We start from the raw sequence: 25,284 nt of genomic DNA, 5'->3' as shown, positions 1-25,284 counted from the left end.
GATAGAATTCCGTGAGCTACATTGCTGCAGTCGCTGCGCGCTAGACAAAATCTTTGAAATTGACACTTTCGATCACTGTTCGCAGGGGTGGTCTGGCCAAAAATGATTTTTGGCTTGTGGCGAAGCAAAAAAAGAGAATTGGAGAACAACTAAACTATTTTTGAAACGTGTGTCCTAAACCCTTTTCATGGGCAAAAAATAAAAGAAAACTTTTTTCCGACGGGAAGTCAAGAGGACCGCTCTTATCGAGAGTGGCACATAAATCGTATATAAGTAGAAATTCACAAATGCTGCAATCTGATTCGCTACGCAACTACGTAGCCTCATACTGTCCAGGTGTCTAAAAAAATCATGAACCTGTTTCGTTGTTAAGTTTTGAACGAGTTCGACTTAGAAGTTCAACTAAACAGTTTAATCATTCGCTTTTGATTTCTCTGTGTGATAATTGATTCAGGCTTGGCCCAAGTCAACGACCACGCGAAAGAAATCTTGAACTCATAGGGCAATTTTCAATCTAAGATTACATTGGTTTTGCTCCGCTCTGTCATTCATCCAGAAAACTCGGGCCACTCTCTTTCAACCAATCAGATGCAAAACTAAAATCAACCACAACTTGGTCGCCCGTGTTTTCCCGCGCTTTAGACAGTTTGGTTGTGTTCACTTTGATTTCTCTTTGGCTCTTCAAAGTATTTTCTTTCTTTTGATTGGCTGTTGGGATTACTTTGATTTCAGTTTTACGACACTTTGTCAAAAAGCGTTCTATACGAAATTTCAAGGGTTAAATATGAACAAAACTGGAAACATGTCACTCCAAGTCAACAAGAGAGAGAAACTCACAAACGGAGCAAAAATCGTCAGGCAAGTCGTCGTTCCATGTAATAGCGCTACTCTTAATTTCTTAATCCACCCAAAGGAAGTAGTGCAACTGATTCTACGTGATATCAGTACGACATGCGCGCAAAAACACGTAAGCGTATCTGTTAACCACAGAGTTGTTTGGCCTTAAACATCCTGCAATTCACCAGCCAGTGGACAAAAGCCCCCACTAAAGAATTTCCTTCATGTGGCTGGCAGTTTACAGCGGTTCAAATCTCCGCTGCATCACTTTGCTGCTTAAAATCCTATTGTGACTATAACTGGAAAGTTTGCCTCCAGTCTCCACTGTTCCATTAGCTATCTTTAGTACTCGTAACCAGGCTTCTTCTCAGATTCCAATTCCCGGCCTCGAGGCTGTGTGATAACAGATACGTTATAAATGAGTTTTCCACTGGATTTCCAGTTGCTAATTATGGTAAAAACCTCTATAACTGATTTTGCATAGATATCCTACATGCTAACTTTTAAAACTTGTGACTAATCCATTTTTTGACTAATCACTGGTATTCCAGTCGCTAGTTGTACTAAAAACTTCTGGACCTGTTTTCGCAAGGATATCCTACGTGCTAACTTTTAACACTGATAACTAATACATTTTTGGTATGTGTGATTTGTTCAGACAGTCGGTCCACGCTGTGTAATAACACATTACACAGCCATCCCTTCCAACAAGGTTAATGCAGCTGTTTATTTTGTTGTTGTTGTTTTCTTTTGATTTGTCTTTTCGTTTCAGGGCCATAGAGGTGTTGCAAATACGGCCACCGGGCCTGAGAATTCACATCCACTTTCAAGTCAGGAAGTCCTCATAAGTGACTAAAGACAGAATTTCTCCTTACAATATCAAAACAATATAAAGCAGACAAGTTATGCCAACAAAAAAATTAGCAATTAGGGGATTATCAGTTGATCCAATGACAAATTCTCCGAACTAACATCTAAAGAATCGTAAGACAGACAGTAAGGAGAGTTAATAAAAATATCTTGGGAGTGAAAGGGTTAAAGGATACAGCCTTTCAGCGAGAAGCCAGTGTGGCGATTAGAATCATTAACGTTATGGTAATCAAAAACTTGGATAATTTATAATTAATTTAGTGAACCGAATTAGAACGATAATTGTGTTAACAAATATAACAAACCAACTTGACCGTTATCCGATGTTCTGCCAACGCGTTGCAAAATATTTGCATTTTTTCACGTTTTGGACATAAAAAAAAGTTTCTTACCTTTATAAAAACATTGGTCGGAACCAATTTCTGCGTATGTTCATCCCAGCTAACCTGAAAGCGAGGCAGTTTGAAATGCAGCTTGGGAAGAGTCAAAAACCCGGCGTAAAGAGGGTACAAACTGAACTTGAGCCTGTGATCGCCAGTTGGCAACAGACGAAATTGAATCTGGAAAAGAAATTCATCGTTAAAAACTATTCACAAAGCTGCGTTGGCTTCTGGCAAATTCCGCCCACGTTTCTCGTAGATAAATGGCAAAGGATATTGGGAGTTTGACTGGCCAATCACAGCGCAGTAGCCAATAATATACTTCTTCAAGTATATTATTTCACCAAACCCCCTCGGATGATACATGTTTTACGTGTAGAAAGTAAGCTGAACTAACCTGTTTATGACCTGAATACATAAAGGCGTCACTTGGCTCCACTGTGACTTCGACTTCCTGGACTTGAAGCGTTCTATTGCGGACGAGATAGCTTACGAAAAGTGGGGTCTGTACACAGCCGTATGCAGGCAAATCTGAAAAAAAACGGTACAATAAATACATTTTTTTCCTTTGGTCTTGTAACGAGGGCGTGTCTCCATGAGGATTAGAGCCCCAGAACTTCGAATTCCGCTCTCGAATGGCAAGCTCCACTTTTTCTTTGTTCAACGCTTGTGACACGAAGGAAAAATATCTTTCTTTACTTTATTACGGAGCATAAATTTACCGTCTTTCCTTTTCTATTCATTAACAAATACATATATTTAAAGATAATTTGGTTTCATCAACTGAAGTGATAATGTAAATTGGCCATCGTAAAGGATTTCTACAGCTGAAGTATCGACGTAGGGCTGACGCTCGAAAAGTCAGCTTGAGAAACTCTTTACAGAGACCAATTTATTTTATTAACTTTGTTGATGAAACATAACTATTGTGCAATACCCCCAACGACGCAGCACCAAATTATGTCTAAAAACGTACCCCCTCTATACATGTATATTAATTAAAACTGAGTTTAACCACGTTTTTTATGAGTAGCTTCTCCTAGTGCGTGTGAGATTTTAGAACTAACTTTCCCGCGTTTGTTACCCATCTCTCGAACAATTTGAAACCCTGTAAAAAGCGTGGGAAGAGTGCTTTCGCACAACCTTATCGACTTCATCGTGTTTATGCTAATTTGCCCGCAATTTTACTAAATTTTGTGTACCACTCAATTTTGTTCTCCCAGTCACATTTGGACGACGTTGCCTATACAAAAGCTGCACGATATTATCAGGTCAACAGCGAGAAGCATGAAAAGACCCTTTCGTATATAGTTTGATTTTGACGCTTGGCATATTGCCGTATGAATAACATTGCTGGATACGTACCTGCCTGTATCGCAAAAGGAACACTCTCTACTGTTACAGAGGGGAAAGTGAGCTCTGTCACCACAACTGGAAACTTATCAGCCGCAGAAGTTCTGGAGAATTAAAAAATTTAAAATGATTAAATCTAGCAACGAAAGGACTGGGACATATTCTCCTAAATAAGGTTCAGTTGAAAAGGCATCAGTGGGTCTACCGAGTGTTGGCAAAAACCAAAAACCAAAGTAATAAAATCGGCACATCAGAACAAATGAGAACACGAAGAAAAAACAAGCAAACTGCCTGAAGCGCGGGAAAACGCAGGTGGGCCAAGTCGCTATTGGTTTAAACTCTGCATTTCATGATTGGTTGAGAGAGACAGTTGCGCAACTTTCCTTGTCCAATCACAGAGCAAAGGAAGGCGGACCAAATTTTGAATGCAGTTCGGTATTACATTGGGTACTCTAATGAAAATTGTCTCAATATTTATCTCACTTTTCTTAGTCCCTCGAGTGTAATCACGGACTTACCGTCTCCACTGGAGGGCAAGACTTCCAATGTTCACGACCTTCATTTTACTGACACCCTCTTTAACAGCTAAGCAGTAGCATTCCGACGCACTTTCACCCTGTTGCAAAGAGACTGGGACCACCATACATGACGTTAGAAGGAGAAAGAGACAAAGCATCCTGTAAAGATTTAACAGCTAGCAAGTCGGGAATAATTGCCAAATTTTCACAAGAAATCTTGAAACCCGCAATTTGCATATAGGGGCACAAATCGCAAAGCTGTATTTTCACTAAGTGGGGCCTTGAAAACCCGTCAACAAAATCCACCTCCTATTCCCATGCAAATTCTAACCCCCTCCTTCCATTGGTCATTGTTTTAAATGAAGAGGGGCCTTGAAAACGCCTCAACAAAATTCTCCTCGTATTCCCACGTAGATTTCCCCCTCTCTCTCCATTGGTCTACACAATCGCTCAACCTTGTCTAGTATGAGGAAGGGGGCCTTGAAAGCCTTGAAGCCCCTCAGGAAAATTCCCCTCGTATTCCTCTGCAGATTTCCCCCTCCCTCAATTGGTCCAAAAACTCGGTCAACCTTGTCTAGTTTCCCCAAATATTCGGCGATAAGCTAAAAAAGAAGCCCGACAGTGCAAGTAGGCGCATCCTTAACTAATTCAGATCGGTTATTCACGTAATACACAGACATGCAATCCTTACTTCCTTGCAGCTGCGATCCCATCTCTTCACCCACAATATTCACTTCTGGAGACTGAAATCAAACAAACAAACAAACAGTTCTCCAGAATGTCTGCTTCTTATTTCTACCATAGTTAAAATTAGCACCCGACTATTCTCTAGAAGATATATGTTCCTCGTCAATCCCCGATAAAGCTTGAATTTCTCAGACTACTTTTTCTTCAGTGAGTTAAATTGCAAAGTTCCGGCGGGGGAAAACACGCACTTAAGTTAAAGTGTAGATCTATGCACTGGCTTACATTCCCATCGTGACTCGTGGGGAGGGGGGGGGGCTGCATATGCTCTCCTGCTTCATCGACTTGTTATCTTCTCGATTATATTTTCTAAAGGAAGACAAACACAGTTTTTGCGAACATAAATTGTATTGTACCTCACCATATTCAATGTAGTGGTGACCATGGTAACAGGCCAAGGTGAGGTGCATTTGATGCCAGCTAATAAGAGGAATGGTTCTTCTTCGAACAGCTGATCCAGTCTCTCCAACTGAGAATAAATGCAAATCAATGATTTGAGCTCATTAAATTGCTGTGGTGTACACGCTCCCCCCCCCTCCCCAAAAGAAAAAAGAATTAAAAAAACGGAAATGCAATTAGTTTTAGATCCCTGTAAATATGGACTCAAAGCAAACCATGACGACCACAATGTAGGCGTGACAAAACAAAAGATCAAATTGGCAGATCGGCACGTGCGTATCAAATCTTTGTACATTTTTTAGCCGACTTTGGCAAAACTCCAACGTGATATCAACCAAATTTGCGTGGTCTGTGTACGGAAACCCCAACGGAACTCTACACGGCTTCCTTACGTCATGCTACGGTTGAGGTCTAGCGCTGTAAGAAACGGTAAACACATTCAGCCATTTGCGAAATTATAAATTCATTTTTAAACCATCGTTTACTGCGACGTTGCCTTGACGCTAATCAACAATTCCAACAACAGTACCCTAATTCAGAGGCGTGTTAGTCCCAAACTTTTTCATGATGCACCAGACCAGGTTTATATTCGCAGAGTTATGCCACGGTGAAAAAAATTTTGACGGATTTATAAATGCACTAATTTATGCCATAACTTTCAGAGTAAGAAAGACATTTGAGACAAGAGCGAGAGCACGTTTGCATAGATAGCCAAAAGCGCAAGTTTGATCGATTCCAAGAGACGTAAAATTACATCGTAAAAAATATTGCCTACTTTTCCTTACCTTGAGATTTGTCAGAGACAAAGAGATTTCAAATGGCATAACAGTCTTGATAACAACACTTTCCTCCTTGGGCGGGTATAAATCGGGACAGTAGAGAAAGAAAAAGCAAAAAGACGTCGTGATTTTATATTCACCATGTGGAGGATTTTTTAATCGAGTGTCGAATGAAATCTGAGATTACTTGCGTTCTGTGATTGGTCTAGAAAACTCGCGCCACTTTCTCAACCAATCAGATGCAATAATAAAGCCACGTTTTCCCGCCCTTTGGGCATTGTTGTTCTCATTGGCTCTTTAAGGTCCTTTCTTCTAATTGGCCGTTGTGATTACTTTGGTTATGGTCTTACGACAGTCAATCGAAAAGCGCTCCATGTTACAAGTGCAACTTACATTCACAAGTGCAACAACATTAAAAAGCGAACGAGGATTAAAATTAAATGTGGAAATTTACGCGGCGCTTGCAAATTTGTTTAGTCTTGTGGATTAGAATACTGAGAGGTAGCTTTATCTTTCTTTAAGACACAAAAGAGTGATCTCACCTTGGCACAAGTACAAGTGACTGGCGACGAATTTGGTTCTACTTGGACATCTACTGTATAAGTAATCTGCATAAAAACAAAACAAGAAAATATGAATCTTTTTAAAGAATGCAAGATATCTTAACTTGAAACTTGATCCTTAGAGATTAAGAACATAGAAAAATATTGCGTATCTAAAGGTATTGTATGGAGATCTTTCAACTACGAATTGAACGGAACTCATAGCCAACAAAACATGCACAATAGGGTGAACGGAGGCAAGCGGAAGTGACGTACGAGGGAAAATTGACGCACTCTTCCCCTCTTGCATATCCTCGTTCGCTTTAAATACGCAAAAATGTTGCACCTCTTCTGCAGGCTACGTATAGCACGAAAATATGACTTGAGTTCTCTAAACAGACGCCCAAATGTTTGTGATTAAAGGTGCAATTACAGCTTACTTAGGTATTATACCTTTGCTGTTACGGTCCGCGATCCCACTTGAGAGCATTTGACGAAGTACGACCTCTCGATCTAAGAAGAAAAGACGAAAGGGACACATTGACAATATGCAAGACGTGAACTACGACGGTTCATTGGTGTTAAAGCCTAATTTTCCTGCACACTAGACAAACGAAGTATCCCAAAGCACTAAGTAGAGTATGAAAAAGAATCAATGGGCGCATCGAGTACAAATATCCTGCGATATTGTACGGTTATTTCGACAGTTAGTTACTTTGTGCGGCAGAAAAAAAATCTTGTAAATAGGATGTAGAGTATGAAATTATTTTTAAGCTCGGTAGAGAAAATGAGAGAGATCTTTCCTTCTTGTCATGAGCGTGAGACAAAGAAAAAATTCTGAGTGCTCATGAGGAATCGAACCTTAGATCTTCGGATTCCGCGCTCCGATGCTCTACCACTGAGCCGCAGAGACTCCATGACGAACAAGGCCCATTACGAAGTTCAAATATGACACGCGTCCTGCACACTGTTAGGATCAGCAATGTCGGCTATGGTTGGCTATGCTTACGTGAGTTGATTCATTGGAGAAAAGAATGGACGACATCTTCGTATAAATAAATCAGTTGGATAACGAATAACCTATCAGAAGTTTTGGTGTTTGGCATCGCTGAGTATTTTTATTCGTTGGTTTTCAATTTGAATCGGTTGTCAAAATACGACAACGTCGTAAAAATACACAGCCATACTACACACCAAAACGTCTAAAAGGATAAAAGTACAGTGTGTCATAAGGTTCACAATGTGAAGAAACCAATAAATTCACCACCATCATCAAAGTTTTCCGTTCACAAATCTAAAGCAACTCACGTGTCGCAAATCAAATTTCACTCTGAAATGCATAGCTTGTTGGTTACGGGTAGAGACGCAAGGGTCGAAGATAAAATTCGTAGCCATGCACGCCTATGTATCATCCTTTATACAACCTCTCATACCTTATCAGTCTTTCCATCCACAGTAAATTCCAAAAAGTTCGTTGCATCTCTCAGCCTGATCTGCTGCGGGTACTTTTGAGTATATTAAAGCGCCTGGGAATACAATTAAAAGAAACTCGACATTTTGAACGAAAACATATTAATCGGTCAGATTATGAAAGCAATTTGGAGCAATTTTCAACTAAGTGTTGAAAGTAAACCAAGATTACATTGGGTTTGCCTAACTTCGCTGTGTGATTGGTCCAGAAAACTAGCGCCACTCTCTCCACCAATCAGATGTAAAACTTCGGTTTTACCTTGAACTCTAATTGGCTCTTAAAGTTATTTTCCTTTCTTCTGATTGGCTGTTGTGATTCCTGTGGTTTTGGTTTACGACGCTCAAGCAAAAAGCGCTTTAATGCTCTAATCTTCCGACGTAGGAAAATACCCAGGCTCTCTCGGATTGAATATCTTTATTGACATATGACAATATAACATTTGGGAAGACGTTGTTGTTTTAAAACACTCACCTCTTTCGGGAGATTCCTGCTCGTCCTGAAATCCAAGCCATACTCTAAAAAAAGGCATATATTGTTGTTGTAACGCTTGAAAGAGGAGTAAGGTTCATGGAAACCGAAAAAAGCGCGAAAATGTGAGAAAGGCAGAGACATGTTGCGAAAGCATTACTTTCAAATTAAAAATAGACGGGAGGAGAGGAGGGAACTGGTTCACGTTCTTGTTTAACACTTAAATAAAAACACACTGAAAAGGCATACCTGAGGTCTTTCAGCGGTGTATCTTCCAAACTCTCAACAACCAGCTGAAGTCCATACAGCTCGTTTACGAGGGCGGGTGGTTCGTGCTTCAGTGTGATATTAACTCTAGGCTTGCGCGGTTCAATTCTGGCGTAAAGAGTTCGCGAAAGGAACTGATATCAACAATAAATTCCACCTTGTTGGGGTCATAATTATTCATTTGACTAATTACTTTCCGAAGAACTCTCAATACCATGTGATTCAGGCCTGTAAGCAATTACCATTCAAGTGGATACCGTTCTTTATGCGCACTGATTGGCTAACTCGAGGGTAGATACGTTAAAATGTTTTGGATCACTAGTCATTCAGTTTATGTGGTGTCAACTGAAACAATAATTCACCTCTGCGTCTGTTAATAATTGTTACTATAAACTTCACTCCGTAGTTTGAGATTCAATGGAAAACATGCATGACTTACTTGATTTTCGAGATGACCTTTAACTCATCCCAGTCAAACTGATCCTCCCTGCTGGCGGATTTTAAACCATATGAAACAAAAGGGAGGTTTTGGTTACCAGTCTCCCCTCCCCAGCCACTCCACACCAGTACAGCACACCGAGACTCACGGGACCCCAACTCCAGAGCAACGGAGGTGACCTAGGAACCACAACGAAGAAAGCTTAAATCTGAAATCTCCAAAGCGGTCTCATCCGGAAAAAAGTTTTCTGTCAAACTTTGCCGGTGACACTACCGAGAGATCTGGGTTTGAGCACTGGTTGGGATCACTGAGTAATGTTGTTGGGCAAAAATTCTTTACTCTACACCTAGGAATGATAAAGTGAGGGGAAGCGGGGGGAGGGGGGCAATCTTACTTTGGACTGGCAGCAATACTCTAAAGAAAGTTTCTAGTAAAAGACCATTAGCTTTTCCTCTTTTGGCTACTAGTCTCGTCAGCTGACTGCAACATTATCATTTCATACAAATAAATTATTGATGAGTGCGAAGACTCGTATGGGGAAGTATTTCAGTAATTTTTTACCTGAAGTAGTTTTCCAACATCCTCAGGCTGGGGCACTAGTTGAAATGGTATGACTTTGGTCTTTGCTGGAAGAAGATACAATCCACCCTCCCCTTGAGCGGACCCAGTCTCCACAACACACTGTTGGTTATAAAACTAAGATAAAAGATAAAAGAAAATTGAGTCAGGCCAGTAGAAAATGCAACCAAATTAGCTTCCAGAGTGTCATGGCATGATTACAGGCAGACAGACACGAAATTAGCCTGTTCCAAGCATGCAATCACAGCCGTGAAATTTCAATCACAGCTAAGCACAAGAGCATATTAGTGACGCGTACTCGGTCGACCTCATCGCCTGAAGAAGACTGGCAGTATGCAGTCGAAATGTTGCGATTCACACCCGAAGTGACCACAAATGATTACATTTCACTTTTGACGCCTTCAAGATCATAGACAATAAGACATCAGCTCAACGCCATATGCAAAACCAAACCAATCATGCCTTTATTATCCGCGTTTCTTACACTTACTGTTGTACACAGTTGTTTGATGTCGGTTCTCCTCGGTGCATTTTATGGTCGACCTTCGTTCCGGTTAGCTGTGGTAGTTACCTTGCTATTGTAAGCGCGAGACTAAACTGTGCTTTCATATTTTGGCGAAACAACGTAACACTAGCCTAACGTATGTAGGAATATTTTAACTTACCTGATTGCTAAAGAAAACGGCAATCTTCGAGAATCGGATGGGAAATGGGCAAGAAACCCTGAAATATAACAACACACAACAATAACAAGTGTTTAGACCTTTATTTAGAACAACTTTGAATTGATTGTCAATGGTAATCCGGGACTACATCAGTTTTTCTTCGTTACGGTCAAAGATCGGTCTTGAAAATTCGAGCCACTATCTCTGCCAATCTCCCGCCTTTTCCCGCTCTTTATGGCAGTTTGTTTGTACGCTGAGTTTTCGTAAGCTTCTCGTGATATTTTCCTTTATTGTTTTTTTAGAGGGCACGGTAACGAATCTTGCAATCTGATTGGTTCTTTACCCGGTCAGTATTTTCCCATCTCTGCCCACGGGCCACGGTAACGCTTTCGTGAGTCGCCGAGTACATCCCAACTTTCATTGTCATTTTTCATAAATATACCTCGTTTTCCGGCTGGGCAGTATTTTTAAGCAAACACGTCGGTCACTACCTCAAGCCGATAAATAACTTATGAATCCTCCCTTTTCTCTCCATCAAATCACTTTGGTTGACAGAAAAATATTGGTTTCAGAATGAATTTGTATAAACAATAGTGTCATTACGTTGGTTGACAAGCGGCCTAAAAACCGTCTGCAATTAATTTTAATCGTTCACAAAAAGTACCCAGAAAGTTGAATCGTGAGGTATTTGGTTACAGTTAAACTGAACGATGGAACTTTCATTCATTTAATATCTGAATTTTCTCGAGCAATTTGTTCATAGTAAAAAAAAAGCGAGCGAAGTTTTAATTTAAGTTCTGCAACAAATATACGCTCCTGGTGAGTCTTTCCAATTCCGTTCAATTTGGACATTTGTACCTTAAATTGCACAACAGAAATTGAAGGAATTGAGAAAAGGCTGCATTAAATTCCCTTGTGTCTCGTTGGAGTGTGCCGTTCGAATTTAGTTTTTGTGAAGGAAAGATCAGAGTTAAACACGCCATTACAGCAAACAAACGAGCAAACTCCCACAACTTCAAAATAAAAAATTGAATTTACTCACAATTACTTTCCTCGCCGTTTACTTAATGAACAGAGGTAAATCTTCGTACAGGAATGAATGGTCGATGAGAGTAAATAATACTTTCCGTTAGATCATTAACTGATTTTTAAGAAAACATTGTCGTGTCAGTCCTTGCCAAACTAGTTCTGTTGGTTTTCAAATATTCCTACGATTTTTTTTTCTTGCGCGCTCTCTAATTGACAGGTGTCAGATTGTGACAGATACTTGTAAAAATAATGTTTCAAAGTTTGTTTGGAAGCCTTTTAAATCACCTTTATCGTTACGGAAATGAAAATGTTTCGGTGAGGCATCTCTCTTAAATTTGCATCACCTCTATTTTAACTACCATTTACTCCCTCAAAAATTGTTCAGTTTATGGAAGATCTTGCCGTAATTATGGCCATAAGTCATTCGGGTTCTTTCGGAAAGAATTTCGTCGAGTTTAAAAACAATAAATATGTTATTTACCGGCTAAGGGTCGGTCCGTATGGTGAAAAACTGTGACCGAGGTCTTGAAAATGCTGCCCTCGGCCTACGGCCTCGGGCAGTATTTTCAAGACCTCGGTCACAGTTTTTCACCATACGGACCTCCCAGCCTGCAAATAACATATATTTATCCTGAGTTGCCGTTGAGGTTATTTTAGGTTGCTGTACAACCCTCAATCGAAAAGCGCTCTCAATGAATCACCGAATCGTCACCATGCATAATAGAGCTAAATAACTTCAGTACTGACAGTTTTGAACCAAGGTTGTGGTCTCTTAAAAGCTTCCTCTTAACCATATCATTCCCATGAGTAATCAGAACTTACATTCTCAGTTTACAGTTTACAAGAATTAAGAAAATGATCCATTAAGGGATATTCAAGAAAGAGACGACATGTTACGGTGCGTCTGTTCAATAATAAATTACAGATGACATCAAAATGTATCACTTTTGGTTCTTTTCCTGCATTTTAGCTTCGTCTGTGACCTATTATAGAACAGACGTATGGCATTAGTGCAGATGTGAAAATGTACCACTTTTTTGTTATTTCCAACATTTTGACGTCGTCTGTGATCTGTTAATGAACAGACACACGGCATCATGGAATCTGTTTGTCACGTATAAAACGAAATTCTCGTGACTCACCATCAAAAGAAAAATCTGTCATTGGTTTGGAGAATTAATAAGAGCTTGAGAGTTAAGGGTGAAAGCTGTTTTGGATTAAGCGACTCTAAGAAGACAAACCTTAAGTAAATTTGAAGAAGGATGGTAGAATCTGCTGTTGTTGAAACTGAATCAAAGACTGCCTTGCATTCCACTGAAGGAAGAACAAAATTGAAAACAACAGGAAATATTACAATATCACACGCTCCTTTGCATAAAACAAATAAAATAAATTCATTCATTCATTCATTAATATTTTGAACTTAAAAATTTTACCAGTCTCTTTATCAAGTCTTAAATTCAAAGGGTATTAAAGAAGTTTTTTTCTACCCTACAAGATTTTGGTTGCAGTATTTGGAAATTGAATTTAGAAGTTTTTACAGCTAAATTCAGTTTCCACCTCTGTAAACTGTGAAAAAAATACACAGTAGAGTTGACATTTTCTTACCAAATGGTGCTATTTGTTCCATCTGTATGGTAAATACTTGGGGTGCCTGTGGTGTCACTTTAAGTGTTTTCCACAGCTCTTTAGCTTCTTCCACTGCTTCAAAGTCACAGCCTGGCTCGGGCTCAGGACATTCATTCTGTTTGTAATTTTCCAATGAAAAATAAGAAATGATACAGTAATAAAAATTCAGTTGTTTTTCGTAACATGCTTGTCCTGTAACAAGCACTCAACGAAAACAAGAGTTACCCACGCGCGAAAGATTAGCCATGCAGGGATGAAAACTCTCTTTCTCGCGCGTTTAACTCGCGTTCAGCCGCGCGCGTGCTTTCTATGTCTAAATCACCAGTGTCAGGGTAGGACAAAAACAGAGAAAATTATCGTAAACTCATTCTACAATAAAATTTCTTCCATAAATCCTCTTTAAACGACCATTGGCAGTAAGTCCTTACCGACATGACGTGAATAAGATTAGTTTGACATCTTGTTTTCTCTTCAGGTGAATTCTCAACATCTTATGTTTTCTTGAATCAAGGACTTTACCACTAATACAATAACAAATATTGGGTAAAATGTTTCACTAACGTATTACACCGCAGTGAATTTGACTTAGGCAAAATCTGTACAGCTTAATACAACTATAAATGTCAATATTATCCTAAAACTCCCAAATTTTGCAACCTTACTAGTTGGTTGCCCTAGAATACCTCGAGTTTTGAAGGTGCTTTTCAGTCCTTCCACCTGACTTGGAAATCAATTTAACCCTTTAACCCATAAGAGTGACTAGCATGAAGAACCAATAGGAATTCAAAGGAAAAACATGCACCCCTCCTGAAGCGCGGGAAAACGCGAAAGACCAAGTCGTGGTTGGTTTTAGTTTTGCATCTAATTGGTTGAGAAAATGGCGCGAGTTTTCTTGACCAATAACATAACGAAGCTAAGTTACACCAATGCAATCCCACATCACTTTGCATTGAAAATAACTCTAACTGAAAGAATCACTTCACCCAGAAAAAAATACTACAGTCAGTTATTCAAATGATAGGCAGCATTTTCAAGGATACATCTTCCTGTCAATTCAAGCGAAAGGGTGATATATTCCTCCACATTGCCAACCAAGTACGCACACCTGCAACAAGAGTTAAGAAGACGAAAGATATACGAATAAATAAATCTAAAACTTGAAGTTGAGAAAAACTGTTTTGAACGTTTTACACCAAAATTGCTATTCATAAACAACCTCTTGGCAATAATTTGACGTTAAACACGAAGACGAACTTTGATTTTTGGCATTGTAGCAGTCCAACTGAACAGACGTGGAATTATTCCGTCTGTCCGAGTTGGCTGTGTCCGTGTCGTAAATGAGCCAAACTTCCACCCACCTCGACGTAGTATCCCTGATTCTCACGCTTGAGGGCTTTTCAATAACGTGTTGCCAACCACAACCAAGGTAAACCCAACAGCCAATCACAGTAAAGGTAAATATCACAAGTGATAACTTAAAGAGGAAACAAGTAAGCTGCCTGAAGCGCGGGAAAACGCGCGTTACCAAGGCGCCATTGGTTTCAATTTTACACCTGATTGGTTGAGAGGGTAGCGCGTGTTTTCAAGACCAATCACAAAGCAAGGTAATGCAAAACCAAGTAAATTCAGATTATTTCAACTGAAAATGTTTACATGTTGAGTTCTCAGAAACAAGAGCTGGAGAGTACAAATCTTGTCTCACTTACTACAAAACAACAGTACCTCAGTGATGTGATTAAAACTGACGTAAGAAGTGACCACCATTTTTCTCTGCGGTAATCCCAGGTGACTTTTCCCAACAACCTTAAAGAAGAAATCTACGAGGGTTATGAATAAAGCCTTGAAAAATGTATATCTAAATAACATTTTGGTCTGAATTCCTCAATAAAGTTAAATGAAATATTAATCAAATCATTTTGTGGTATGTTAGCGTCTTTTCACGAAATTACTTTCACGCAACGGCCTCCGGCCGAAAGTAATTTCGTAGGAAGACGCTTCAAACGGCCTGGTCTGCCTGTGGTACAATACTTGATCACTACTGACTCTAAACTGAAACATTCTCTTATGCTACACTCACAATAAGGCTTTACTGTAATCTCTAGCATGGTAATACTCCTCACCCATCTGAACCACTGCAGAATTAACAAAAAAGACTTGTTGTTAACGTGAACATGAAAGAACTTCAGAGCATACAGTAGAAAATGATTAGCTTGCCCAGTTATCCATATGCAATATTAATCATTATTGTAACTACTATTCAACGTACAGTTATATCCCTATGTTTTATCAAGTATTCTTATTGCATATTATTGTCATATTGTTAATTAGATACGAAAAGCCAATAGACCTCGACTATCTACACTATATCACTCTGCTTCGTAAATTTAATTAAAAAAAAAACTTTTAAAAGCACTACATGTACATTGTCATGAAGAAACAGAAGCTTTTAGTTGCATCTTGCTAAGTTCTTAACCCTTTACACTCTAAAATCAGTCTATATATTCTCCATACTGTTCTTTATACATTTCCTAAGGTGCTGACAAGTAGATTTTGTTCACCAATCAAAAGCCTCTTTGGTTGGTGATCATTTCCTTTATTCTCATGACCTTAACATGTGATTCAGGGCTGATATTTTAGGGAGAAATTTGATGCTGGTCACTCTTAGGGTTTAAAGGGTTAAAGTTAAAAAAGAGAGAACTTACTCAGGTATCTCTTCATCCTGGGTGATTTGTACTTTTTAAACTGAGCCACTGCACTACTGAGAAGGGGAATGATAACCCACTAGGAGAAAAAAAAAAGGAGCCAATATTCTAAGTACCTCAACCAAATATACAAAGTAGGTTAGCATAAATAAAGAGATTGATGGTAAGAGTATTTGCTAACAAGGTATTATGTAATACTGGCAATTGGGATTTCAAATTCATAATTGCTTTGGTTTGGCTAGAAAGCTCATTGATGCAATTGTGCGCAACCAAAAATTTACAGTCATATTAACCTTGCATTTAAACTTAATTTGTCACCATGACTTCTCCCTGACATTTATCTGATCTTAATTTTCTTGAAATGAAAGTCTGCCAAACAATACAGTGCACTTACAGAATGGTCCACTTGGATTTCTTGGGACTGCAAGGCTATAATTCCAGCCTTCTCTATTCCTGCATCTGGTGGTTCTGTTCCTACAAATATATTAAGTCAAATGAACCCAGCAGTTCTACAAATTGAAGGAAAGTATTGCATCTCAACAGATCAAGTTTCAAATAAGCTCAAAAAAAAAAAAGTTTTAAAATTTTTTTTCTGACAGAGTGTTTTCAATACACAAAGTTTTCCCTCCTCTAATGGAACAAAATTCTAACACTGAGCTTTTCAACCAGTACATGGTTTGCAAAGGAAACTTACTGAGAGTCTCAACACCTTTTGTACTTACTCTAAAAAACACTGCCAGAGGAAAAAAATTATATATTTGCAGTTACCTTGAAAACCTTGTCTCCAAGGTCTCTGACCATAGAAGTCGAGATTTCCAGCATTTTCTAAGGGATTCATAGTAAGTGGAGTGGTAGTCTAGAGATGAATTAATAACAGATTCCAATGTATTAACTAAAAAGTAACTCATCAGACTCAATGAACAATAAAAGTTAATTACATGCAGAAAACAAATGACCCTTTTGAGTGGTAGTTAATTAGTTTTTGGTTAGGTGTACTCTGAAGGGAATCTATGACCCTTTCTTGCCACTAGTTTACATTCAACATTATCCCACACTACAAGGGTGGTTTAAAGTCTAAGGCAATATTACTTATATCAAAACCTTCCCTGCCCCTCCCCCAAACAATTTCAAATTTTGTGTGCTTTGTAAACATTACCAGGATGTAGTGCCTAAACTTAGGCTTTACCAACATTGTTAGAGGGGGGGAGTTCTGTGTACACAGCTGAATTGGCAAAAGATGGCCTTTTGTAATATGTTTGGATATAGGATATCTTTTTGATAACTGTCCGAACAAGCTTTGACCTCCATTGTAGCTATGTCCACCCATGTGCACAAGTATGTAGCCCAATTTATCTGGGTAAGGCCCTCCAGGAAAAGTTCTTTGGAAATAATTTGTACTTCAAAATTACCTAAGTCAGACAGTTCTTGTCTTCAAATTTTTATTGGTAAGTTTCAACTAATGATAAAAAAATGGTCACTTTCATTAAGAAAAATATTGCTCCTTTGAGTTTGTGTCTGTCACTGTTCCTTCAGATTGTTCTCAGCAATCCTCTGGCATGATAATAATTTTACTTACATGACACAAGCCCTGGCAAAGCTGTCTCCTGACAATGGCATTGTTTGCTGCTTGTTGATAGTAAAATCCTGGGTGTTGAGTCTGTGATAAAGTAACAGTTAAGTCTTTACCAGAATCTGAGAGTATGACTGATTTGGACACTCTAATCAGTCACTAGACCAGACTTGTTTGGGCACATTTACATCAATCCTATTTATTAAGGTGCCTCTCTCTGTTTATAGCCAAAATTTAATTAGGGGAGAAAAAATCATCATGATTGTTAAGAGATGACAAAAAAGTACCTTTAAAACAGAAAAACACTCCATTCTATTCATTTATATTGCATACAATTATCATAAGAGATATAGCATAATGGGAGGCAATTTTTTCTTTATTCTAAATACCAATTCAGAATACTTAGTAACATAATTAGTAAGAATTTCTTTCTCTTCTTACAGATGTATTGTTGTTTGTAGATTTAATAAATAAATATTTCATTCATTAAACCAATATGCCAACACAGATCTTCTACATTGTTACCTGTAAGGCGGTTAAACCATTTCTGATGGCTTCATCAAACAGTTCTCCAAATAAACTGAACCTGTATTAATTTTTCACATAGTTTGTTATTGATTAAGCCTCTATAATTCCCTACCATACAGCATGTTGTATTAACTTTGACAATTATTCATCATTGAACTGACTAACAAATTATTTAAAAGTCTCCTGTTTTCATCATTTCAGTTCCATTATGTTGAAAGGTTCAGTTAAAAATTTCACTTCAACTTGACCTGTTCTTGATCTAATGTTGTTAAGAAACAAGAGTTGTTAGATCCTGGTCACAGCTTGGGTTTCTTTGAAAGCAAAAACCTTCTAGAACACAAACCAAAGAGGACTCACCACATCAAAGGTTATCATGGTTTCTGTAGCATAAAGAGACTAAAAGTTCTCTCTCTGGATTTGATGCTACATATAGGTCTGGTAGATTACCCCCTACCCCCACCCCCCAGCATTTTTATCAAATTCCCTTCATAATTGGCCGATACTTATTTCAACTCTGGGGTGGAGGGAGGTACTTTAGCTGTACATATGTAAGTGCCCAAAAAACAAACTGAATACAGACCTTCCAGTTAAGAGTATGGAGGCTAAACAGAAAAAATACTCACTGTTTGGAGAGCCAGGCTGAGTGTTCAAAGGCTAAGTCAGGGCAGCCAACCTTTTCCTTAAACAAATCCACATGCTTTCTGAATTGTGATATGGCATCTAATGGGGCTGATGCTTGGAAACTTAGACGGCAAATCTGTGAGACAATTAATAAAAATTGATTAATACTGTTTGGTTGTCAGGATAACTCAAAAGTCTGTATGTTGTAGGAGGGATATAAATCACCAGATATATTGGTCCCATAGGACATTTAAATTCCACTGAATCTAAATTTAGCATCAAAAGTTTTCAAAGATATTTGGTTTTTTTGTGACCACTCTGCCAATAACCATTTTGTTTCTGTTTGTCACTGTTTCCAAAACACTCCTGTAAGTGACCATATTAAAAAATGTTGGACACATTTTTGGTACTGTGTTTCTCATAAGCAGTCACCGAAAGGTTTGTTATAAAATCAGAGAGAAATAAGGAATATTTCATCAATGTTGTAAGCGACACATTCTATAATGTAGTTTCATTCTGAAATAAAATTGGATGGTTAAGTGGGTAAACTGATTTCAAGAATTAATAAATACCAAATCAGTACTGTACCATAGTTCATTCATAACTTTCTGATTATATTTTTTAAAATAAACTTATTAAATGGCCACCTCCCTAAAGTGCCCACTTAAGAGCAACTTGACTGTACACCTCAGACTTAGAATTACAGGTGGAGATCTTTTGATTTAACGGCACAATTAAGGTATCTGGTGAAAAATTTACCTTGCATATTTGACAAAAGGAGTACATAATCCCAAAAATGTAAAATTACGTGATAAGAGATCATGTCTTTGACTCATCCAAGATGTACAATGTCTTCTTCACATCATTACTTTTATGTAACTATTATTACAATGGTATACACCAAATATATATTGACTAGAGTTCTAAAATATGAAAAAACACAAACCTTGTAATTAATAAATCCAGCAACAACTTTGATCTCTAGTATGTTCATGTCAGTTGTCTTGATTTCTCCAAGAAGACTGTATGCTTGCCTGTAGTGCCTGGGGTTTAAAATTGAAAAAGTCTTACATCAATCAGCTGATGTCTGTTATGTTAATATGGAAATGTAACTAACTTGAGAGTTTATGTTGAGAGATCTCCAAGGCAGGAAGACTGAAAATATTGGGGGAAGAAATCTGTGGCAGGAGTTGCCAATTTTTGTAAACTGTCTTTGGCTGTCATGTGGCAAGGCAGAAAAACTTTTAACTCTCTGTCATTTTCTTCCATAAAAAAATTTGCTCCTTCTCCTCCACTGTCCTAGTTCTAAACCTTGAGATACCTTGTGAAAATCCTACACCAAATGCTGCTCATACTCTTCATTTTGGGGACAAGCATTGCTGTCAGCTGAAAGTATAATTATTGTTTAATATTCTCACAGAGTGTCCTTTTCAAAATTTTCATTTCTATTTTTCCTCTTTATATTTTCTTTTCTCAAAAAAGTTTCTTAACAGAAAGTTGGCTTTCAGCCCTGAAAGTTCCTTTTCCTTCCTGACCCCTTAACCGATAAAAGGGAAACACTGAGATCTACCTTTTGGCCAACTAATTGTTGTCATTGCAAGATCAATAAAAAAATAAATACTGATGAACTTACTTGATAGCAGAGTGAGGGTCTTGTCTTAGCTCATTGAAAAAGGCAACCTTGAATTGGTGTCGCACCAACAATAGCTACAACAACAGTAGAGAAGCAAAATAAGAGATTTATGAATTGTTGAGGCCATGTGCAAAGCAAAATGTGGTCAGTGATGTCTTTGGTGGAATATAAGAGGGTAGCAAAAAAAAGACACTGGATGAGAAACATTTCAAAGTAACACCCTTCAAAGCTGACATCAACAAGCTTTTTCTTTTATTCTTGGTAACTCTTTCCCTCAGCCTTTAACTAAATGTAGTTCTGTAGTTTGAGTAGAATCCATCACATCAAATTATTGACATACAAAGATCACTTTTGCAAAATAAAGTTCTCACCTGATGAGTTCCTTTGTTAAGAAATTCCTAATGATCATAAAGAGCATGAAAACATAATAAGTGTCACTTCATTCTGTATTTTGATAAAATTTTACCTTTTGTGCTACAACATAACATTATTTTGATGGTAATTCTGGCTAGTGAAAAGGTAATCTATAGAAACATTGCATTGCGCTACCAGGCAAGCTATACAGGCATGTATATGACCCAGAATTTGGCACATTTTCCAACAGACAGTTTTAGCTACTGGTACTTTTCTGTCCTTGATCTGAGAACAGAAATTTACTTAGTACAAGGGGAGTGTCCTGCTAAAAAACCTAATGGCTTTACCATGAATTTATGTTGAACTAAGGCAGTTAAACCAAAAGAGTCCAAAAAGCTAACCAGAGTGCTATCTTTTCCCCTTTTACTGACTAGTTGAAAATTCAAGACAATGTAGACAGTGACAGTTGAAAATAAATTTTAGACCAGGACCATTCAACAGTGGACACAGTTTATTACATTGGCCAATGCATCTCCCTAGTTTCCGCAGCATGAAGCAAGTACAGGCTTGTTGTTTCCCCCTGGCTGGGATTTTAATAACCTGACATTCTCCCTACTCCCTTAAATTTCCAGAATTGCAACTTCACCTTGTGGGCTTTAACTCTCCTACATTCTCCATGGTAATAACTCTGTGCTAAATCATAAAAAGCATTCTCCAGCCTTCAAAAAAAGAAGAAGAAGAAGAAATATTTATCTCATGAGTTTCAAACCTGTTCCTTTTTTATTTTGAAGCTGCATAAATTTCATGTCCCATGAATGAATACGATAACTTGTAGTATGATCATTCAACTGTTTCACTCCCATGAGTGACCAAGACAGAATTTCTCCTTACAATATCAATACAATATCAACTAGATTAGAGATGAGAATAAAGAAAAATATCAAAATTCTCCAAACTAATATTATAAGAATTGTATGGTTGACAGTAAGGAGAATTACAAATTTGATCTGGGAGTTAAAGGGTTAATCAGATGAAAACACAAATCAATAGAGAGGCTGTTAACTCTCTTGGGAAAGTCTTGATAAATGCTGATAACATCTGATTTTCTGATAGATATTCCCTTATTTTTAAAACATTCTCATCCCATGTAAGTAACTAAACAACTTGTAGTGAGTCTAAAGTTAGTTTAACCCTTTAAGTCCCACCAGTGACCAAGACAAAATTTCTCCTTACACATCATTACAATATCAAGCAGACAAGTAATGAGAATAAAGAAAAGTATCAATTAGGGAATTATTGGTTGATCCAATTCCAAATTCTCCACACAAACATCACATGAATTGTATGGCAGACAGTAAAGAGAATTACTAATGAAATCTTGAGACTAAGTTAAAGGGTTAATAGAGTCTGAGGCTTACTCATGTAAAAGCTTTTCAATTTCTTTCTACTTCACTGTCACTTTTTCCAAATAATTCTAACTAAGTCTTTATTGTGTCCTGTTTTGTAACTTTTCTTGATCAGCTAGAATAAATACAATAAAAAAAATATGAAACTCTTACTAAATAAATCTTTTCCTATATTTGACAAAGGTTGGGCTTTTAAAATCAGTTGCAGACTCAATGAAAACCAATCTCATCAAAATCAATCTAAAATGATAAATTTTGAACAAATACCTAATTGTGTAGCCAATCAAGTGATCTGTATGTGGAAGGACAAACAATGATTTGGCTGACAGGTCACATGCACTGCACAGTGTTGCTGCCCTCTCTAGTGCTTGTAAATCATCACCTGTGATTCAATATAATAGCAAAAATTTCCTCCATGAAGGGTACTCAAATCTTTGGATACAGGAACTAATATGAAATAAGTTAAACATATTTTTTTTCTGAAGCATGTCAACAGGCTGGAATCTTAAATTCTTGACTTTGATTGGCTAATTGTACTCTAGTCACTAGTCCAGCTTGTTAAAATACAGTTTTACAATCATGTTTTTCTATGTGGGAAGAAACTGTGCCCTTGACCTTGATTACAGACACCACTCTTGGGTCATACTCAACACTTTGGGTGCAGTTTTTCCCCATTTTCCAGCCCATGCCTAGCTCAATAAATGACATGTAACTCTCATTGTAATGCCTCTTGCAGATTTTTAAGATAGACCTGGCAGTCACTTATGGTTTGACGTTAGCATGAAAACACTAAACATGGATCTAAACTCTCTACTTAATAACATCATCTTCTGACTTCTATGTATTTATTGATGTTTACCTGGAGGAAGAGGAGCATTCTTTTGGATAAGAACCACAGCAACCTTAGTGTTCTGGTCTTGAAGGCTGGTCCTGCTCAGAAATTAAAAGATTGCTTTGAATGGTTTAATGTACAGGATTGAAGTTATAGAATACAAAATTATTCATTGTACTGGTTATATTTTTTTGCATTCAATGAGCTGATAAGTTCGAAAGTAACAACTTCAAAAGTTGTAATGTTCTCATTATAACTTACAAGTATCTGACTGTCACTTGGTAAAGAAGGAGGTTTCCAGAGTGTCAGAAGCACTTACTGTTGTTATGACAAATGTATTTCATGGTTGTTATTTGAATAGCACTCTAAATCACAGGAATTGTTAATTAAGCTGATGATTGGACAAAAGTATTTTTCTTTTGTTAATTAAACAATTGTTTTTGCTCAAATTTATGTGTTTGTTTGATATACATGTATTATTCTGTGTGTATCCATTAGAGAGCATGGAATTAAGTTTCTGAGTTGTACAATGTCCTAAAAATCAATACATACGATGGAACCCTATTACCTAAAAATCAAACCACACTTGTCATAATACTTATTAATAACTTTCAGTCATGTCATTAGTGCTGATTAAAGTTCACTGTTATAGAGGGGTAAGATAACATTCTCACTCTCTTGTTATTACCTGACTCTTTCTAGTTTTGAAGCACATTCAGTTTGCCTGTCTTTCCACTGAATGTCATCCCAATCCAACTCATAAAACATGACCACCACAGCAGGAGAGAGATAAAGATGTTTGTGCATCCATTTTGTCTTCAAGATACCCTTTGGTATGTACCACTCATAGGTAGAACGCTACAAGGAAACAAGACTCAGTAATAAAAAGCCAGCATAAACTTGCATAAGCAGAGATTTCAGTAACTCTGGTTACAGGAGGCCTACTGCTTCTATGAGAGGTCTTACATTGCTATGGCTATCTGCTAAGATTTTCAATGGTAGTGACCCCACTAATGGCAGTATCTGCCCTCACTTATGGAAAATATTACTGAGACTCCATGCACACCAACAAAGATAAAGGTTCACTTAACCCTTTAACTCCCAGAAGTGATTAACATGAAACTTTTCCCTATGACATCCATCAGCAAACAGGTAATGAGAATATTCAAACTTATCAGGTAGAAGATACTATCTTGATCTAGCATCAAGTTCTTATAACTAATTTACAAGGAAATTTGTAGCAGCTGGAGGGGAGAATTAACAATCAGATCTTAGGAGTTAAAGGGTTAACACTTCAAATCCCATGAGTGACGGAGACAGAACTTACTTCTAAAATTTCAATGCAATATCAAGCAGACAAGTGATGAGAAAAAAGAAAAAAGAATAAATTACAGGATCATTAGTTGATCCAATTCCAGATTCTCTGAACTAACATCCTAAGAATTGTACACCAGACAGTACAGAGAATTACTAAGGAAATCTTTGGAGTGAAAGGTTTCAGAAAGTCAGAACTCAAGGAAGCAAGAGAATGCTTCCTTGGGAAAAAAAACCCAGGAGTATGATTGAATTGTAATAAACTCTTTTAATGATTTTGTGGAAATCACTCCTGGAACTTTCTTTACAAAACTATATAAGAAAAATGAAACAGCGGCAACTTCCTATGCAGACACCCTTGCTGTACGAAAATAGTGTCCATTTAACCCTTCAGCATCTAATTTCTCTTTGCTATACAACCCCAGAATCAAACATTAAGCTAAGGTCATGAGAATACAGGAAATGATCACCAACTACAGTTCTTGATTGTTACCTTAGGAAAGTATTAGGAAAAGTATGGAGAATATTCATATTGACGTTCGGGTTTAAAGGGTTAGGTTTAGTCCAAGAGCTCAAAAGGGTTTAATTTTTAGTGAAGATGGGCCAAGTTGACTTGCCTACTACGAGAGAGCCCATTGAGTGAGCTCCCACTATACTGAAAGAGCTTAAAATAAGAAGAATTTCACGTAATCAAAGGATTTAAGAGTAACTACACTTAAAAGCGATAGGAAAGCTCACCTTTGATTTTGCTTTGGGAAATTCGTGATCAATTGGTAGAAGTCTGAAGGATAGTGGAACTCTCTCAGGATGCCTGTTCACAGAAAAAGACTCCCAAATAGCTTTATGCAAAGGTTTCTGATTAATATCAAGTCCCATAAGAGCTGTGAGGCCCAAAGGACGGGTCGCCAGTTCTGTTGGAAACTCTCTAGCAGCCGCCATTATTGTTTAGGCTAGAAATGTAACCTGGCCGGCTGTAACGTCGACCGGTAGTGACTGGATCGGAAATATCGACTTCATTAGACGCAGATTTTTTTAGTAATAGTGGTTCCTTCCGCTTTCCACGAGTGAATGACTATCAGCGGTTAAGTCTGATCTATATCGGGAAATTGCGACCGTTTTGCTTGGGGGTCGTTTCTTTAACGACCAGCTGTTGTTATAAAAACGTCTTAGGTCGTTTCGCCAACGTTTTAAGTTATTTCACCAACATCTCTGGTGCTTTCAGGCACTGGCGCTTCCTTTCAAATATTTCAGGTGTTAACGTTCGGAATAATTAGCGAGATGTTAAACGCTCTTAGAAATTGTTAAAGAAGGAAATGAGAAGGACACCCTATCAAGAACACGTGACATGGTCAAAC

At 37.8% G+C, this 25,284-nt stretch overlaps 1 protein-coding gene and 1 long non-coding RNA gene across 2 annotated transcripts in view; one reads left to right on the top strand and one right to left on the bottom strand.

Moving 5' to 3' along the window:
* LOC149036596 (uncharacterized) overlaps positions 1-25,284 on the top strand; it is a 105,738-nt gene that overhangs the window by 16,104 nt on the left and 64,350 nt on the right. The window lies entirely within an intron of this gene.
* LOC113683000 (trafficking protein particle complex subunit 11) lies at positions 391-25,255 on the bottom strand. The gene is given in 37 exon segments (XM_089189306.1): positions 391-1,230; positions 2,100-2,267; positions 2,485-2,618; positions 3,453-3,544; positions 3,959-4,070; positions 4,650-4,701; positions 5,064-5,171; positions 5,887-5,952; positions 6,423-6,488; positions 6,876-6,935; positions 7,856-7,904; positions 7,906-7,948; positions 8,365-8,408; positions 8,611-8,736; positions 9,068-9,246; positions 9,629-9,763; positions 10,312-10,369; positions 12,582-12,654; positions 12,949-13,084; positions 13,398-13,459; positions 14,010-14,074; positions 14,692-14,772; positions 15,047-15,101; positions 15,672-15,750; positions 16,066-16,145; positions 16,440-16,527; positions 17,248-17,328; positions 17,767-17,827; positions 18,393-18,526; positions 19,337-19,433; positions 20,024-20,097; positions 20,395-20,421; positions 21,024-21,096; positions 22,051-22,165; positions 22,643-22,713; positions 23,304-23,473; positions 24,668-25,255. Coding segments are annotated over 37 exon segments (3,366 nt in total). The 5' UTR covers positions 24,869-25,255; the 3' UTR covers positions 391-1,179.

Source organism: Pocillopora damicornis, chromosome 12 (genome assembly GCF_964200805.1).
Source record: "Pocillopora damicornis chromosome 12, jaPocDami1.2, whole genome shotgun sequence".
NCBI classification, from domain to species: Eukaryota; Metazoa; Cnidaria; class Anthozoa; order Scleractinia; family Pocilloporidae; genus Pocillopora; species Pocillopora damicornis.
This window is presented reverse-complemented; position numbering and strand designations above follow the sequence as displayed.